A 16,508-nucleotide genomic window follows, 5' to 3' on the forward strand; every position below is an offset into this window, starting at 1 on the left:
TTCCTTGCCACCTTTGCTAGGTGCTCAATCACTAGTGGACAGTGATAACAATGATGAAATCGGAGCAGGTGTGCTTTCTAGTTGGTAGATGAACAGTTTGCGCACCCGTGCGCTCAGCCCCACCCCAAACGAGGGAAGCCAAGGCCCTTTTTTTAAGGAGCCTGCAGCCTTATCGCTTCCTTCCTCGGGTAGTGGCAGGTAAGAGCTGAGGAAAATCGATTTTCCTCCTGTCTAAGGCAGTCTGCTGAATAGGCAAAGGGGGTAGTGGCAAAGGGAGTTGAGTAGTCCCCGCCTATCTTGCACTGGCGGCTGGCTGGTAGGAGGCTCCAAAGGACCCTGGTAATCTTCGAAAGAGGCATTGGGACAAACACAAGACTCAAGAACACCCCGGCCTCTGGAGACACTTTGCGCTCCTTTCCTCTTCTGGTTTTCCTCAGAAGGGGCAGGAGAACCTGGAAGATCCGGAAGGCGGGGGAGAGGCAGGGGTCCACTCGCTGATCCCGGCATGGGAGAGACCAACTGGGTCTGGGCAGCCGCGTGGAGGGGCACGGAGGCGCGCTGAGCCAGAGCGGAGCCCAGAGGACTCGGGATCCTCCCTCCTCCGAGCGGCCCCGCCCCAGGCACTCAGGCCCCGCCCCCTCCCTGGTCCCCACTGGGCTACGCTGACGCCCCACAGGGGGCCAGGGGAGCCTCCTGGTGGAGAGGCTCCGGCTGCCCAGAGCTGCGGCCTCCTTATGGAGGGGCCGCTCGCTCAGCCAGCCGGATCCGGGCCGCTCCCGCCGCCGCTGCAGGGAGGCGGAGCCGCCGCTGTTCCGGAGCCCGGAGCCCGGCAACACCCGGGACACGAGACAGCGGCGCAGCGGTACAGCGCCCGCCTGCTGCAGGCCGGCTACGAGCCGGAGAGGTGACGCCCAGGGCAAAGCGCGCGGGGCGCATCCGGGGCGGGCGCGGCGGGACAGGGCAGGGGCAGGCCCTACCACACTTGCTCTCTTACCACCTCAACCTCTAACTTCCTGAAATGGGGCTCAGACGGACGCTGCGCACCCAAGCTTTGGTTGGGGCTTGGAGGCGGGCACTGTGCAAAGGGTTCGGTGCTGCGTAGCACCGGGGAGCAGGTCGGAGAAACGTTCCCTAAAATCTTAGCCCTGGATCAGACCTCGACTACACACCGGAGGACACCTGGCCCAAGTGGCTCCAACTACAGGGTTTCAAACAGTGCTTGTTGGACTCCCTGTCTAACTTTGCTTACTCCTCCTTAGCTGTTTCTCCTATCTTCAGTCTTACTGGCAGGAGTAGGTGTCCAGATAGATTGCCTCCTCAGAGCCAGGTGAGGACATGGTCCCTCAGTATTCACTAAGGCCTGCTGATGCTGCCAGTGTAACTCACCTCGGGGTCTCTCCTAAGATTCAGGAACCCCCCCCCACCCTTAGTCTGCTGGGGTCTGTAAGGGTCCCTGGAGGAAGGGGGGGGGGGGTGTTGAACTCGACCCCTGGGACCGGCTGAAAAGAAGACAGTGGCTAATCTCTGGATTGTATCTCAGCTTGAAATGCAATCCCACTGTCCTTCCAGTCTAGAGGATTTGGACTTCTTTCTCATCTCCATCTGTTGGTGCCCAGCAGCTTGGGGAGGTGACCTGGAAGCTGGGTTGGGGGAGGGGTCTGCGGGAATTAGCCCTGCAGCTCTGCCCAGGGGATGGCCGCTTATGTAAGAACTTTTAACGGCTTACGGGGCTGCTAGGTGAAGCCTGGCCCCTCCTGTCCCTGCAAGTTACCTCTCTAGAATTGACTCAGGTTCAGGCTACTCTATCCTTTCTCCCATCCTAGACATCCAGCTACTAGGTCTCAGGGTCCAGGACGATAGGGAAAGGCCACAGGAGGTGAGGGTGTGGGCTAGAGCCCTGACTTGATGGAGCAGGGCCTTTGCTTCGGCAAGTCATGTCCCCTGTCCAAGCTCAACAATGCTAATGTTATCCCCCCACACACACACACAGACTCCCCCAATCCTCCCCTCAAAAGTGTTTTGAAATTTTACGCATTCAAACAGCCCTAGACCAGATACAGACCTCCTGGCTTGCTGCATGGACCTTGGTGCCCAGCTAGGACACCCACTACCCAGAGGAATGGGCTGGAAGGGGCTTTGGCCTACCCTTCTGCCCTGCTGTCCTCACAGATGCTAGGTGGGGAGTCTCAGAGGACCAATGGCCCTTCCCTGGGCTGAGGAGCTCTGCTCGTTGCCTCGGTGTCTCCTCCCCATGGAGGAAGCAGCTAGGGAAGATCAGGAAGAGGGAGGAGGAAAGCAGGAGTAGTGTGTGTGGAGGTGGGGTGGGGTAGGGAGTGGATTAACAGTCTCTGGAAAAAGACAGCCTAACCCAGGGCTGAGCCCAGCAGCTTAGAGTAATGAGAAGCCCTGACACAGGTCACACCGGGAGGGGGTGTAGGGCAGCAAGAGAAGGAGAGTAGGGCTGTGAGGTCTGTTGTCCCCACAACTCAGCCTAGCGGCCTCCTCCCCTGGGTCTGAGCCCCAGGCTGGGGCAGATGTCATTAGAGATGGCAGAACCCAGCTGCTGTTGTGGGCCCAAGCCCTGGTGGAACCCTGAGTAGTACTCTAGCCATTCTGACCCCATGCTGTAGAGGACAGTGACTCAGAGCAGGTCCCTTAGAGACAGAGAGAGACCACAGGGACAGCCTGTGCTCTGCGTGCAATGCAATTACAAACCTGTTCTTCTACGGCTAGAGAGGTGTCCCAGGGATACTCTGAGTGGCCAGGGTGCTTTCTCTGGCTGGTCTCACTGCTATGCCTCCAGGTGGCCAATAAGAGGTCCTACTGTTGGTGCTCTCAGGATACCCCTCCCCCCCATATGGCATTTGCCCTCTGGATGGGTCTATAAGAGCGGAGGAATCAGAAGTGTCCCCCAGGTGTCCCTGGCAAGCTGGCCTCAGCCCCCACTCAGCAGAGAAGCCCAGCAGGCCCACTCCCTCCTTGCCATGCCAGAGTGCCTTCAGAGGTCCTCAGCAGGAGTCCTGATGGGGAGAGAAGCTTGGGAGGCTGATGTTCCCGTCCCCCCACAGTAAGAGGAAAGAGGACACTGCAGACATCTGTGAGTCTCCAACAGCTCTCCCAGCTTCACGGGCCTCATCGCCCTAGCTCAGTGGGAAGCCTCCCCTACCCTCTGTGCACAGATGGAACAGTCTGTACTTTCCTGTCAGGGTCCCGGGGGTGTCATTGGGGAGGCTGGGCATCCTAGGGAGATTCCCTTGGGCCTGGCTGCCACCACACTGCTGAGAGGTAAACAAACCGAGCCTCTCAGGGCTGGGGAGGGAGGAAGGGAGCGCCACAGAGCCACCTTGCAGCAAGAGGACTGTGTCCCTGCCCTGCCTCTCGCCTCACCAAGAAGTGAGCTGTGGGGAGGAGGAAGGAAGGAACCCTGATGTGTTCTAGCTTTGGTCAGAGAGTAGCATTATCATTTCTGGTCACACAAGAGGGGTGCTCCTGCCACCCCACCTCCCCCCATGTGAATCAGTTTGCTACCTAATCTTACTGTCCCCATGTAGGAATCTGGGTCTTGCTGGGCCCATAGGACCATCAGACTTCTGCTTTGGGTAATTCTCAAAACTTCTCGCGCCTCTGCCCTAATTTGTATGCATACTTACCTGCCTAAACCAGGCCTGTGATCCTCCCTCATCTTCCCACCACACTACCTTCCCAAATGAAAATCAACTTTCCTGTCTGGGGTTAAAAGCCCTGGTATACACACCTCTTTCTGAGCTGGGGACAGGGACATCAAACTGAAGCCCTGGACAGGAGTCAGAGACAGTCCCCCCACCCCCTTGCTTTCTGAGCTGTACGTTTTGCATCTGTAAAGTGGGGATACCTAATTAATAGATTGTAGAGTAAATGTGATCACTTATGAAAAAATGCCTTGTAAACTGCAGAGGGCTTCAAGGCCACCCAAAGGTCAGGGAATGTGGTTAAGAATGCCCTCCTCCTAGGAATGATGTCGGAGTTAGGAAAGCCGGCTACAGTGCAGGGAGGGTGCAACTTCAACCTCCTGTGTGTTGGGGAGCTGTGAGCCCAGACAGTTCCTTAGGGTTCTGGGCCTGATCAGAGTCTGGGCCTGAGTTTGGGGGAAAGACAAATCATGTTAGAGGTACCCCCCGGGGCGGGGAGTAGGGCCAGGGGAGACTCAGGCCGGTGGGGGCCGGGTGGTCTGGGATGGTCCAAGCAGAGACTGAGACCCGGGGCGCAGGGCTGTGGGGAGGGTACTGTGGGGGGGCCTAGAAGGCGGGACGAAGAGCAGCAGAGGGGGCGTGTCCCGGCCTGATTCAGCCCCTCCCCCACTAGCCCCGCATCCCCTCCCCCGCCCGGGCCAGCGGGGCCACTGTGCCACTGCAGACCGCCCTGGGCGTGCGTGCGGCAGAGGTGGCTGGGCCGGACTCCGCCGGGCCCTTTGTGAGGCGCGGGGCGGAGGCGGCGGACTCCCGGGGGAGGGGCGGGAGAAGAGGGCGGTGCCCTTGGGCCCGCCCCGCTGCTGCCGCAGCCCCCGCCCCCGGCCCGCCTGGCCCGCGACAGCAGCGTGGCCGCGGCGTCAGCAGCAGCAATAAGGCAGCAGCAGCAGCAGCAGCAGCAGCAGCAGCAGCAGCGGGGCGGCCCGCGCGGGTGTTTATGTCGGGTCGCGGTGTCCCCCAGCAGCATGGCGGACTACCTGATCAGCGGCGGCACCGGCTACGTGCCCGACGATGGGCTCACCGCGCCGCAGCTTTTCGCCAACGCCGACGGCCTCACCTACAAGTAAGCGCGGGGGGCCTCGGCCCCACCTGGGTGCGCTCACCCACGCGCCGCGATCCCCCGACTCCGGCCCTGCACGTGCAGCGCTCCCGGGTCGGTGACACCCTGCGTTCCCAGGCCGGATTCGAGCGACCTGGGCGGGGAGGCGGGGGGTGGGGAGGGCTGGGTAAGGGAAGGAAGGCGGCCCGTGCCGAGAGCAGACGGACGTGGCACAGCGACATCGCGGCCCTCGGTGCCATGCCCCATTTCTGGCTAGATCCGGGTACGGCCTCCCACCTTCCCCCTCTCCTGGGCATCTTGGCCTCATGAAGGGGTCTTGGGGGTGTGTGGGAACACGAGATGTGGGAGTTATGGAGACTTTTCCTAGACCTTGGTCCACGGTACCCTCTCCCAGTGTCACTGGGAGGACAGAGGGGCCCTGGAGCCCCACTGAGACAGCTGCTTGGGTGTTGCCCCCAGGAGAGGCCCAGCTGGGCAGTGGGGACAGCTCCTTTTTCCAAGGTCCAGTCCTCTTTCTGTTTGTGCCCCTGCCTGCCCACAGGTTAGCCCTAGTAACCCCCCTGGGCATGAGTATTCTGTGACTGCCACCCCCAAGCCCACCCTGCATGGGATTTTGGAGATCAAGACCTATCTATTTGCCTCTGGCTTAATTTGCTTTTCCACGGGCCGTGGGCCAGTTGTCCTGCAGGCTGCAGGCCTGGCACTAGCTCTCCTTCGGGCTGCAGGACTATGCCCATGCCAGGAAGGAGCATCAGAACCTGGGACTGGGGTGGAGTGGGATGCTGGTGAGCCAGGAGTACCGGTGCCCTGTCTCCTGCCAGTCCCTGCCCGCCTTTGCCTGTAAGCACTCCTCCTGGGCAGGCAGTTTCCCTAGACACCAGGATATAGTAACTCCTGAGGAGTGTCTCCTGCCTGCCCATAGCTCAGGTGTGGGCCAGGTGAGCGGTGTGTGTAATACCTAGTAAATGCCAAGGGGCCCAGATGCCAGTATTTCTTCTCTGGCTTCTAAGCCAGCCGCAGAGTTGTCTACCCTGTACACAAAAAAGGCTGCCACGGGGCAGGGGCAGTTAGGTTATTTCTTTGGCATTCTTTGATGAGGGGAGGGAAGAGAGTATCTCTTTGATGTCTTTTTCACTGGAGTCTGCCAGGGAAACTCCCTAGAGAAATTTCTAGGACTTGCTCTTGGCCTTGAGGCAGGTTAAAGACCCCACCCCTCCCATCCACCCTGTAGCTTTTCCTTCCTGTGCTGGGTGCCTGCAGTTTTGCTTTGCCTGGTTGGGAGTCTTCCTGAAGTGTGGGGCATTTACTTTTGGGGGTGCCTGTCAAGGCCTGGTGATTTCAGGCCGATTAAGCCTGTCAGGGGCTGGGGGTGGGGGTCGGTGGGGGGTGCGTGCTGGGCTTTGGCACTGCCTTGCCATACCTGTGCAGGCCTGCATTCCCCTTCTGGGGTTTGCCCACCTTGGTGTTGGCAGCTGCCATGCTTTGGCTGGGGCCCCAGGGTCCTGGCCTAACCGTAAGGTCCTTTCCTCCCCTTTCCCATCCCAGGCCATGTCTCCTGGTTACTCCAGTGCAACTGGGCAGACGCTTAGCAATGCCTGCTCTGTCAGAACGTGCCCAGCCCACACGCAGCCCCCTGGGGTCCCTCTGAGCTGCTCTGAACCCTGTGTGACTGAGCAGCCCTGACACTTGGCTGTGTGCAGCTTGCCCTGTGCTGTGGTCATATCACGCTGCACTGCTAACCTGTTCTCAGGTCTATCCCGTGTCCACTCATTGCCTCCCTCTGTCAAGATTCAGGTTGTCAAGGGCAGGCACTGCATCTGCCATGTGTGGCTTTATGGGACTTTCTATGTTCCTTGATGAACTCGGAGCCCTGAAGGCAATAGACATTTTGGGCTAACTGCCTTGGTGGCGCCCCAAGTCTATAGACCATCCATGGCCTTTGGTTCTAGCCCTGGACTGGGGTCAGCAAGATGCTAGTGGGGAGCTCAAGGGTGGTCCAGCCCTGAAGGGGCAGCAGGTATCAGAGGGCTCCAGTCTCTGCCCATCCCTACCCCAGGCTGCCTCCGCTGGCAGCACAGGCCCTGCCCCTTTCAGGTACCCCTCCCCACCTAGAAACACTCCCTCTTCTCTCTTCACAGCGACTTCCTGATTCTCCCAGGATTCATAGACTTCATAGCTGATGAGGTGGTGAGTACCTCTTCTGCTAACCAGGGGGAGAGGGGCTGTGTTTGTGGTACAAGAGGCTGACTTCCTGTTCAAGAGCGGGTTGTAGGACTTTTCTTGGGAATGTGGTGGATGTAGCCTTTATTGCTGTCATAGAAGCTGGCACAGTGCAACGGGTTATGCCTAATGGGGCAGAGGCAGCTGTGGGGATTCAGGGGTATCCTGAGTGATGGGCTGGGCCCAGGGCCAGAGGCCTCTCTGGCACTGATGGAGCCTGCAATAGAGTTCAAAAGGCCCTGAGAGGGAACGTGTGTATGTGCCTGCCTTCATTACAGGAGACCAGAAGGATTAGGTTTTATCTGAAATGCTGAGCAAGGACATGATAGAAGCCAGTCAAATTATGGAGACTGAATGAAGTGGACGGATTTGTTCACGGATCCCAATATACAAGAACTGATTTGGAGAAGTTAGACTTTTGGACAAATCCAGGGAAACACAGTGCCTTGCTTCCCGGAGGGGTTCAGCAATGAGCCAAGTGAACGAATAATGTCCTTTACTAATGAACATATGACGAACTTCGCAGAAGCCAGGGGGTAGGGCTGATGGGTGTAAGTCATTTCATGGAAAAGTTAGATTATGCTATGATGAATTCATACACATTACAAAAATAGTTTCTCTTCTGGTGCTGTTATCATTGATATTTATTCAGGTCTGATTGTCATGAAAGGCCAGGGGCCTGAGTGTACACATTAGGGAAGCTTATGTCCAGCTTCCCTAATGTATGCCCAATGCTGACCCAGACAGATTTTTTAGGGGGAAATTTGGGTTATTCAGGATATTTCCCTTATGGCAGCAACCAGGAAGCCTTCTTGGTTCAGCTGTTCAGTTTAACAAAGTTTACCAAGCACCCTGGTTTTGTGCCAGTCCCTGGGCAGTATGCTAAGAAGAGAGGGTTAGAAAAGACCCCTCCTGGCCATCAAGGGTCTTCCTGTCGTGTGGCCTCTGTCAGGAAGGCTGTGTTTCTTCTCCTGTGGTATGACGGGAGAGAAGGGGGAGTTTTCTAGACTGTGGGGTAGGGTTCTGAACCAGGGTCTGGCAATGGACTTCAGAGGCCTGTGACTCTCCAAAAATTATATAACAAAGTCTGTTTTGGGGGCTAGGATCCACAGGTGTTGGCCTAAATTTTGGAGGGGTCTATGATCTGGCCCTATCTACCTTTCATAGGCAGATGCCTCCCAAATGTATACTTGCAGTCCTGGCCTCTTCCTGGAGCTGCAGACTCTTAGTCACCTACTTTCTTGGCTGTCTAATGACTCTTTCCCATGCCTCTGCCCTTCCAGTTACCAGCGTCTCCCACCTGGACCTGTCAGCAGCCTCGTTGGCGGTACCCCTGCCTCAGGCCTTTTCACCTAGAATCCATTCTCCACTTCAGATGGAGCCTGAGTAACATCTTTAAAACATAAACCGGATCATGTCTCTCCTCTGCCTGAGACCCTCCAGTGTCTTCTCATCTCAGAGTCCACTCTAAGCTCCTCCCCCTGGTTTTCAAGGCTACACTTCCTTGCCCCCCCCCCCCCCCCCCCCGTTCTGCTGGCCTCTCCCACCTCAACCCCTGCCTCTCTCGCTTCCCTCTACTCCACTAGCCTTTTTCTTTCTTAAATGCATCTCAAGGAGACATGGAATCAGAGGCAGGTTTTACACACAGCTCCGTCTGCCTAGAGCACGATGGTCCCTCAGACTTTGGCTTGATTGGTCTACTTGTCACCTCCCAAGAAAGAGGCTTCCCTGACCAGTACATCCTTCTTCCAGGGGTCACTTGGTCTTACTGCTTTTCTTTGGAGCCTTCATCCTGACAAATAATCTCGTACATGTGTTCCGCGTTTGCCCTCTTTCTTTCCAAGTAGAATCGAAGCTCCAGGAGAGATAGAAGGGGCCTCATCTGTTGTTCACGGCTATATCTCCTGATGCTGGGTACAGGTAGGAGCTCAGTAAACGTTTGCGTGAATAATAAAACTCTTCACATCGACTGTGCCTCCCTCCTTAGGACCTGACTTCAGCTCTGACTCGGCAGATTACACTGAAGACCCCACTGATCTCCTCCCCCATGGACACTGTGACAGAGGCTGACATGGCCATCGCTATGGCTGTGAGTCGGGCACCTGGGAAGGGGCCTGCGTGGCATCGGGAGGAATGGGTCTCAGAGGAGGGGTGTGCAGAGCGAGGAGGGGTGGCCTCCTGGCTCTGACCACGCTTCCCTTCCACCCCAGCTGATGGGCGGTATTGGTTTCATTCACCACAACTGCACCCCAGAGTTCCAGGCCAACGAGGTGCGGAAGGTCAAGGCAAGTACCAGGCCCGTCCCCAGAAAGAAGATGCCACCTGGCAGCCCCCACTTCACAGACCCTTCTAGCATGCTTTGCCAGCCCTGCAGGCTGGCTCATTCCCTGGCTGGTTGCTATGGGGTCTGGTTGATTGCCCTTCTCCACAATGGGGGCACAGCGCCCAGCCCTCATTCCCACTGGCTCCTCACCCCATGAGGGCGCTGGCTCCTCTGTGGCATGGCCAGGACATCCTCTGCTCCCTGGGGCCGGGCTGTACCCCATGTCTGGCTTTCTTTCAGCCGTTTCCTTCCTGTCTGCCCACAGAAATTTGAACAGGGCTTCATCACAGACCCCGTGGTGCTGAGCCCCTCACACACTGTGGGTGATGTGCTGGAGGCCAAGATTCGGCACGGCTTCTCTGGCATCCCTATCACTGAGACGGGCGCCATGGGCAGCAAGCTGGTGGGCATCGTCACCTCCCGAGACATCGACTTCCTGGCCGAGAAGGACCACACCACCCTCCTCCGTGAGGTACCTGCAAGCAGAGGGAAAGCGTGGCTGGGAGAGAGTACCCCACACCCTAGGACCTCAGGCTGGTGCCTGTGACCAGGGACCAGTGGGAGGTCTGGCTCCCTTCTCTCTCACCTGCCAACCTGCAGGCAAATGTTCCTGGCCCCACAGGTGATGACACCACGGAATGAGCTGGTGGTGGCTCCAGCAGGTGTGACGTTGAAAGAGGCAAATGAGATCCTGCAGCGCAGCAAGAAAGGTACCGAAGAGTAGGCAGAAAACTCAAGACCGCCCCAGCCTGGCTCCCTGTACCCCAGCTCCCCTGTTCCTTCAAGTCTTGCAGGTTGTCCCAGCAACCAGCCTGGGCCTTGGGAAGGTTGGCATAACCCCAGGCTGGAGCATGATTCCTGAGGTTCTTTTCCTGGCTTAGGAAAACCTGTCCCTTATTCATCATCTTCACAGTATGTTTCCCTATAAAACTAGTCCTGTGAAATGTTCATCACAGAAAAAGGGCTCTATGGTCTTACAAGTCTGAAAAACGCTCTTTTTTTGTATCCCTCATCTTGCACAAAGAATTGTACTTTAGCTTATTAAAGACTCAGAAGTCTGCAGTTAAATTTATTTGACATTGGGGCTGTTGACATAATATTCATTAGGACCCCATGGGAGACACCGAAACATGCTTCCCTGGTCCATACTGGATTGTTCTCTGGGGGTATTGGGCAGGGCACATGTTCCTCCCTGCAGGACAGCCTCATGTTTGTGCCCTGGCTAGGAGTTTTAGACCACTGTGGCCCGTGGCCCAGCAGGTGAAAGGCTGCCAGTACTCAGGAACTGCCCACCCCAGCCTGGCCAGGCCGCAGGGCAGGAAGAGCTCCAGGAACCCTCTTGGCTCCAAGGTTTCTTTGCTTCCTGTTCCCTGGGAAGAGATCCAGGTCCCCATGAGCGCTTCCTGGGTGGGTGCTGCCACCTAGTGGCTAGTTTGGATACTTTAGTGACCTCAGGTGTGGTCCATTTTCATCCTTACCTCCCCCACTTCCTACCCCCAGCCCCAGAGGCTGCTCCTTCATCTTACCTCTGCATTCCTCAACAGGGAAGCTGCCCATTGTCAATAGTCACGATGAGCTAGTGGCCATCATTGCCCGCACTGATCTGAAGAAGAACCGCGACTACCCTCTGGCCTCCAAGGATTCTCACAAGCAGCTGCTGTGTGGGGCAGCCGTGGGCACCCGCGAGGATGACAAATATCGCCTGGACCTGCTCACCCAGGCAGGCGCTGATGTCATAGTGCTGGTACGGCACTGCCCCGGGGGCGAGGTGGTTTAGTAGAGGCCTAGGAAGACCCAGGTTCGCCTCTAATTAAGCCTCGAGTCAGAATTAGAGGGGGTCAGTGGTACTCTGACAGCTCAGACCAACTGTGGACCCCTCTGAGGGCCTTCTGGGCATGCTCATAAGCTGACCCCACTGGTTATAGCTCACATTTATGGAGGACATTTCACTTGCCAGGCCCTACTCTAAGACCTTTATGGAGATGAACTCATTTAATCCTCCCAGCAGCCACCTGAGGTACAATTACCATGGCCCTGGTTGGATGCAGAAACCAAGGCTGAGGAGGTTAAGTACTTTCCTTTGGTTAGTGAGTTGGTGGGAACAGGCTAGGCCCCGGGCAACCTTGCTGTGAGGACCAGTCCATCAGTGCATATGAGAGGGCCTTGTCTGCTCTGAAAGCATACATTAATGGTGCGTAACCTTTTGGGGAAAGCCGGCCTCTGAGAACCAGCTGAGAGCTGTCAATGGTCTTCTCAGAAAAAAAAAAAAAGCATTCTCATAACATTTTTCATATTATTTCAGGAGTTTGTCCACTTAAGAGCTCCCTCCCCCAGGGAGGACCTTCCGCAGTTATAACCTCAGCTTTCCCATCCCCCTCCTCACAGGACTCATCCCAAGGGAACTCCGTGTATCAGATCGCCATGGTGCACTATATCAAGCAGAAGTACCCCCACCTCCAGGTGATTGGGGGGAATGGTGAGTGTGGAGTCGCCCCCCATTCCCCCGCCCTTGCCCCCTCACTGTGTAACTTCCTGTCCTTCAGCATCCTGAGGTGATTGATGGCTTTGCACCTGCATGAGGGGCCGGGGCCTGAAGGTCACTGTAGGTGGGAGGGTGGCTAGACTGGAGTCCCAGGGCGCCCCAGGGTAGGGCAGCGCATCCCGTCCTCACACTGTGCCTCTTTCCCGCCCCTCCCAGTAGTGACAGCAGCTCAGGCCAAGAATCTGATTGACGCTGGTGTGGACGGGCTGCGTGTGGGCATGGGCTGTGGCTCCATCTGCATCACCCAAGAAGGTGGGTATCAGTAAGAAAAGGGACGTCCACTTAGGACACCCCACTGGCCCTCCACAGGCCCCTTGGGCCTCACTCTTGTTCCACAGATGCATGCTGAGTGCCAGCCACTTCCTGAGATGGTGGGTTCAGGGCTGATCTGGCCCCGCTGATTTGGGGGGAGGTAGGTGTAAGATGAGGTTACCAAGAGTTCTGGGGGGGTGCAGCCTGCGTCTCAGATTCTGGGCAAGGAGGCCCCAGCTGGAGGCCCACGGCTGGTGGGACTGCTTCTCTGAGGTGCTTGTGGGAAGCCAGCTCGGGGTTTGGATTAGCTTCGTGACAAGGCAGATACTTAAGATGGAGACAGCACGTCCTTGAATATCTAAGGATATACACCTTATTACCATGTGCTGATAGTCAGGGAGGGATTCCACTGAGTCACAAAGCCCTTCTGCAGGATGGGTTCCCGAACACGAAGTTGGGGAGAGTGAGACCATGAAATGTGTCCCCATGACATGTGCTCCCTGGAGGCTGGTGTCTGATTGGTGGGTCCTGGCTTCGTCTGAAGGGGTGGATCTGGCTCCTGTACTGAGCGTCATTTCTTCAGAACTCTTGAGTGACCCATTTGGGTCTTCTCTGCCCCTAAACATCTCCCCTTTTGGTTTTTACAGCCTCTGCTTTTAAGTGTCTCCTCATCACCTTAGCTGACTACCGTGATGAAATGTGGGCCTTCTGTTAGTCACTTTACAAATATTAATTGGGCACCTGCTGTGTATCAAGGCACTATTCTAAACCTTGGGAGGCAATAGGGACCAAACAAACAAAAGATACTTCCAGAGAAGGCTTCTTTCCTACTTTCTCCAGCCTTGCATCCATCCCTAGATAAGTGCTGGTTCCTTAGAATTCCCACTTAAAACCTAATACTTACGGACCTTGGACAGTTAAACTTAAAGAAATGCAAACCAATATCCCAAAGGAGGCCACGAGTACCTAACCCTAGTAACAGGCCTTGCAAATGAAAGCCTGAAGGGGAACTTGTACATGGAGAGAGGTGAGTCTGGGGACCACGAGGCCTGCGAGCACCGGTCTGGGGGGAGGGGCAGTACTCTGCAGGCCAGTACTGACACCCTCCCCGCCATAGTGCTGTCATGGTGGGCTGGTCTGGGTCCCTGGAATGACATTCACCCTAGTGTTATTGCTTGCGCTTCAGAAACATCATGCAGCCCTGTCCCTTCTGAGTGGAGCTAGGGCCCAAGGAGAAAGGAGTTTGTCCCTGGCCCCTGTGTTGCTGTTGACACCTCCATCTTGTGTCCCCTCCCACAGTGATGGCCTGTGGTCGGCCCCAGGGCACTGCGGTGTACAAGGTGGCTGAGTACGCCCGGCGCTTTGGGGTGCCGGTCATAGCTGATGGTGGCATCCAGACCGTGGGGCATGTGGTCAAGGCCCTGGCCCTTGGAGCTTCCACAGGTGAGGGGGTTTGCGGGGGAGGGGGCAGGTCAGTGAGGGGCTGGGCGCTGGCTGGGGCAGTAGGAGAGCTATGAGCTAGAGGCACTGATTCCTACCCCCACCATTGCAGTGATGATGGGCTCCCTGCTGGCCGCCACCACGGAGGCCCCCGGCGAGTACTTCTTCTCGGATGGGGTGAGGCTTAAGAAGTACCGGGGCATGGGCTCCTTGGATGCCATGGAGAAGAGCAGCAGCAGCCAGAAACGATATTTCAGGTACTCTGCCCTGAGCCCCGCCCCAGGCATGTCAGCCCACTACCCTTCAAGGGTCCAGACGTACCTTTGACTTCCCAAGGTGGCACCAGTAGCAGAGAGGGGATAGCACTTGGCCACCTGACTCGGAATCCATGCTTTTTGTGCTGTAGACCAGGGAGTGGCTGCTTTGGGGGCCCTTCTGTGTGGTATCCCCGCTGCTGGTGCCCTCGAGACGTGAGGCGGGGGTCCCCTGAGCTGCCTGGCTCAGTCTCCCTATCCTCCGTGCAGTGAGGGTGATAAGGTGAAGATCGCACAGGGTGTCTCGGGCTCCATCCAGGACAAAGGCTCCATTCAGAAGTTCGTGCCCTACCTCATAGCAGGGATCCAGCATGGCTGCCAGGATATCGGTGCCCGGAGCCTGTCTGTCCTGCGGTGAGTGCTGTGATGAGGGAGCAGCTGGTGAGGCGCATCTGGAAGGCTCCTGGCTCCCCCATTCCCACCCTTCCCCTATGCTGCCCTTGGTGCCCTGACCTGCTCCGTCAACCTGCCTGCAGGTCCATGATGTACTCAGGAGAGCTCAAGTTTGAGAAGCGGACTATGTCGGCTCAGATTGAGGGTGGTGTCCATGGCCTGCACTCGTAAGTGTGGTGGCCTCCTTTCTTTCCCTCGCTGGCTGGTACTGGGTCGGGCAGGTGGGACTGTGGCAGGGGCAGAGCTGAGGTTTCAGGTACCCCGTGGGCCATCTGCACCAAGGATGGATACCGCTGCAGGGTGACCCTATCACCCTCTCCTGTAGGGCCCAGCTCAACCTTGAATGCTGTCCTTTAGCTCCTGTGCAGGCAGGCCCCCTCCCATCCCCTCGGGCATCTCCCCCGAGCAGGGCAAGGGAGCTGTGGCCGCTAGCCCCTCCTAGGCTTCCTGACCCTTGCTTGCGTAGAAGCTTGGTGGCTTGTGGCAGGGGCTAGCAGTGCTCAGCTCTTGCTGGTGGTGGCCCCAGGCAGGCAGGTGGAGGCTGGCGGCATGAGCCCTCTGGCGGGGAAAGGGCAGAGAGACAGACGCCAGGGCCAGCGCTGGGGGGACCACGGGTGGGGGCAGTGCTAGTTGGCAGCAGTCGTAGCAGGCATGCGGCCCTGCCCGGTAGAGGGCCTGTCGCCCCAGGCATAGGCGGGCATCTAACCTGTGTCTCTTTCTGCCCCATCCTCCCGTAGCTATACCTTTCTGCCGTGTAAGTAACCGCGCTGCCCGGGCCAAGTGTAGAGTAGAGCAGGGGCAGTCTGGGTGGGACCCGAGCTGGGGGTGGGAAGCACTGCCTTGGGGGTGGCGCTGGGGGCGTAATCATGGGACCTGGACCCTAGGACTAGCACTGTGGTGGGGGCAGCTATCAGTGGCTGCTCCTCCAGCAGAAACATCCCTTTTTGGGGTAGAGAGATATCCCTGACCACAGGCCTAAGGCTGCCCTGTCTTAGACTGGACCCAGTGACCACAAGGGGCCTAAGCCACCGTGTGTGCAGGGATGGGTGGAGACATGGGTGGCACAGGTCCAGCGTGGTCTGAGCTTGCTCTGGGAGGAGGGGCCATACCTTCCCGAGCTCTCTCTCCACCCTGGCACTGAGGACAGTCCACTCAGCAGTGGCTGTGGCCAAAATGAGCATGGCCGTCTCTGGACCTGGCCTGATTCTTCCAGGAGCCATGGCCTGAGGCGGACTGAGGCACAGAACCTACTCTTTTCCCTCTGCCTCCCCCCATGGCTGAGAGGCAGGGGCTTCTGCAGTTCACTGCCATTCTTGCATCTGGGGGCCGCTTGGCACCCCAGGGCCTGGGCAAGGGGATCTGGGAAGGGAGCAGGGTCCACATGCCCACTGTCGGCTGCCCTCTTGCCTTGTCCCCACAGTTACGAGAAGCGGCTGTACTGAGGACGGTGGTGGAGGCCCAGGCGGCGGAGGGGGTGCACCCCAGGGGTCCCCTTTGGGCACAGCCTCCCCTCCGTAACTGAGCGGTCCATAGATTTGCACTACGGGTTCCCCAGCTCCTTTCCAGGGAGAGAGCAGGGGAGGGCCTGAGAGTCTGTGGCCCCCTTGCTGGGCCCCCCCTCCCACAGAGTCAGGACTGCTCCTGGGGCCTGGCTGCCCTGGGAGCCCCCTAGGATCCCCCTTCTTCAGTCCCCCGAGCCCACCAGCCTGGGCTCCCAGGCCCTGTGCCTGCCTCAGGTCTTTCTTGCTGCAGCCGGCTCCCGTCCCTGGGGCACGTGGCTCCTCCTGGCTTCTCCTGTAGGGCACCTCCCTCCCCAACCCCCAAGGAAATGGTGCTCTCCTGGCCCTGCCTCTGGCCCCTTCCTGGACTGCTGCCCCCTCAGCCACGGGGCACTTCTGGGCTCCTGACCTAAGCCAGAGGGAGGTCTCTGCCCCCTTCCCCTGGCCCTAGGTTACCTGCTCCTCAGGCCACTCCCCTAGTCCCCTGCCCTGCAGGGGGAGGCAGCCCATCATTCCTGACTTACTACCATCCCCAGGTGTACCATGCCTGCCCTCTCCTCTCAGCTGCAGTTGAAGGCTTTAACTTTGCACACTTTGGGTCACAGTTACGTCATTGTATATTAAATAATCTGAATAAACCAGGAGGTCACAATGCCTCTGCCATCCTGTCTCTATCCCTTATCCACTGGGCAGCTCGCCCCAGTCCTGGTGGTGAACTGGAACCCAGAGCCCATCAGAGC

At 57.7% G+C, this 16,508-nt stretch overlaps 1 protein-coding gene across 4 annotated transcripts; it reads left to right on the top strand.

Annotated features, from left to right (window-relative positions):
* The first annotated feature begins 652 nt into the window (after nt 1-652).
* IMPDH1 (inosine monophosphate dehydrogenase 1) lies at nt 653-16,422 on the top strand. Of its 4 annotated transcripts, none has more exons than XM_074315634.2 (16): nt 653-904; nt 4,687-4,788; nt 6,924-6,972; nt 8,993-9,094; nt 9,216-9,290; nt 9,594-9,800; nt 9,951-10,038; nt 10,873-11,072; nt 11,714-11,804; nt 12,027-12,122; nt 13,422-13,565; nt 13,675-13,819; nt 14,087-14,230; nt 14,353-14,436; nt 15,007-15,023; nt 15,690-16,422. In XM_074315634.2, exons 1-16 carry the CDS (start codon nt 735-737, stop codon nt 15,785-15,787), a joined length of 1,812 nt encoding a protein of 603 aa, XP_074171735.2. In that variant the 5' UTR covers nt 653-734; the 3' UTR covers nt 15,788-16,422. The 4 variants fall into 4 exon arrangements, with proteins under 4 accessions (XP_074171735.2, XP_074171736.2, XP_074171737.2 ...); XM_074315635.2 differs by having other exon boundaries at nt 4,690-4,788; XM_074315636.2 differs by lacking the exon at nt 15,007-15,023.
* Nucleotides 16,423-16,508: the final 86 nt, after the last annotated feature.

Source organism: Rhinolophus sinicus, chromosome 8 (assembly GCF_057876585.1).
Source record: "Rhinolophus sinicus isolate RSI-liver-muscle chromosome 8, RSI-T2T, whole genome shotgun sequence".
Classification (NCBI taxonomy): Eukaryota; Metazoa; Chordata; class Mammalia; order Chiroptera; family Rhinolophidae; genus Rhinolophus; species Rhinolophus sinicus.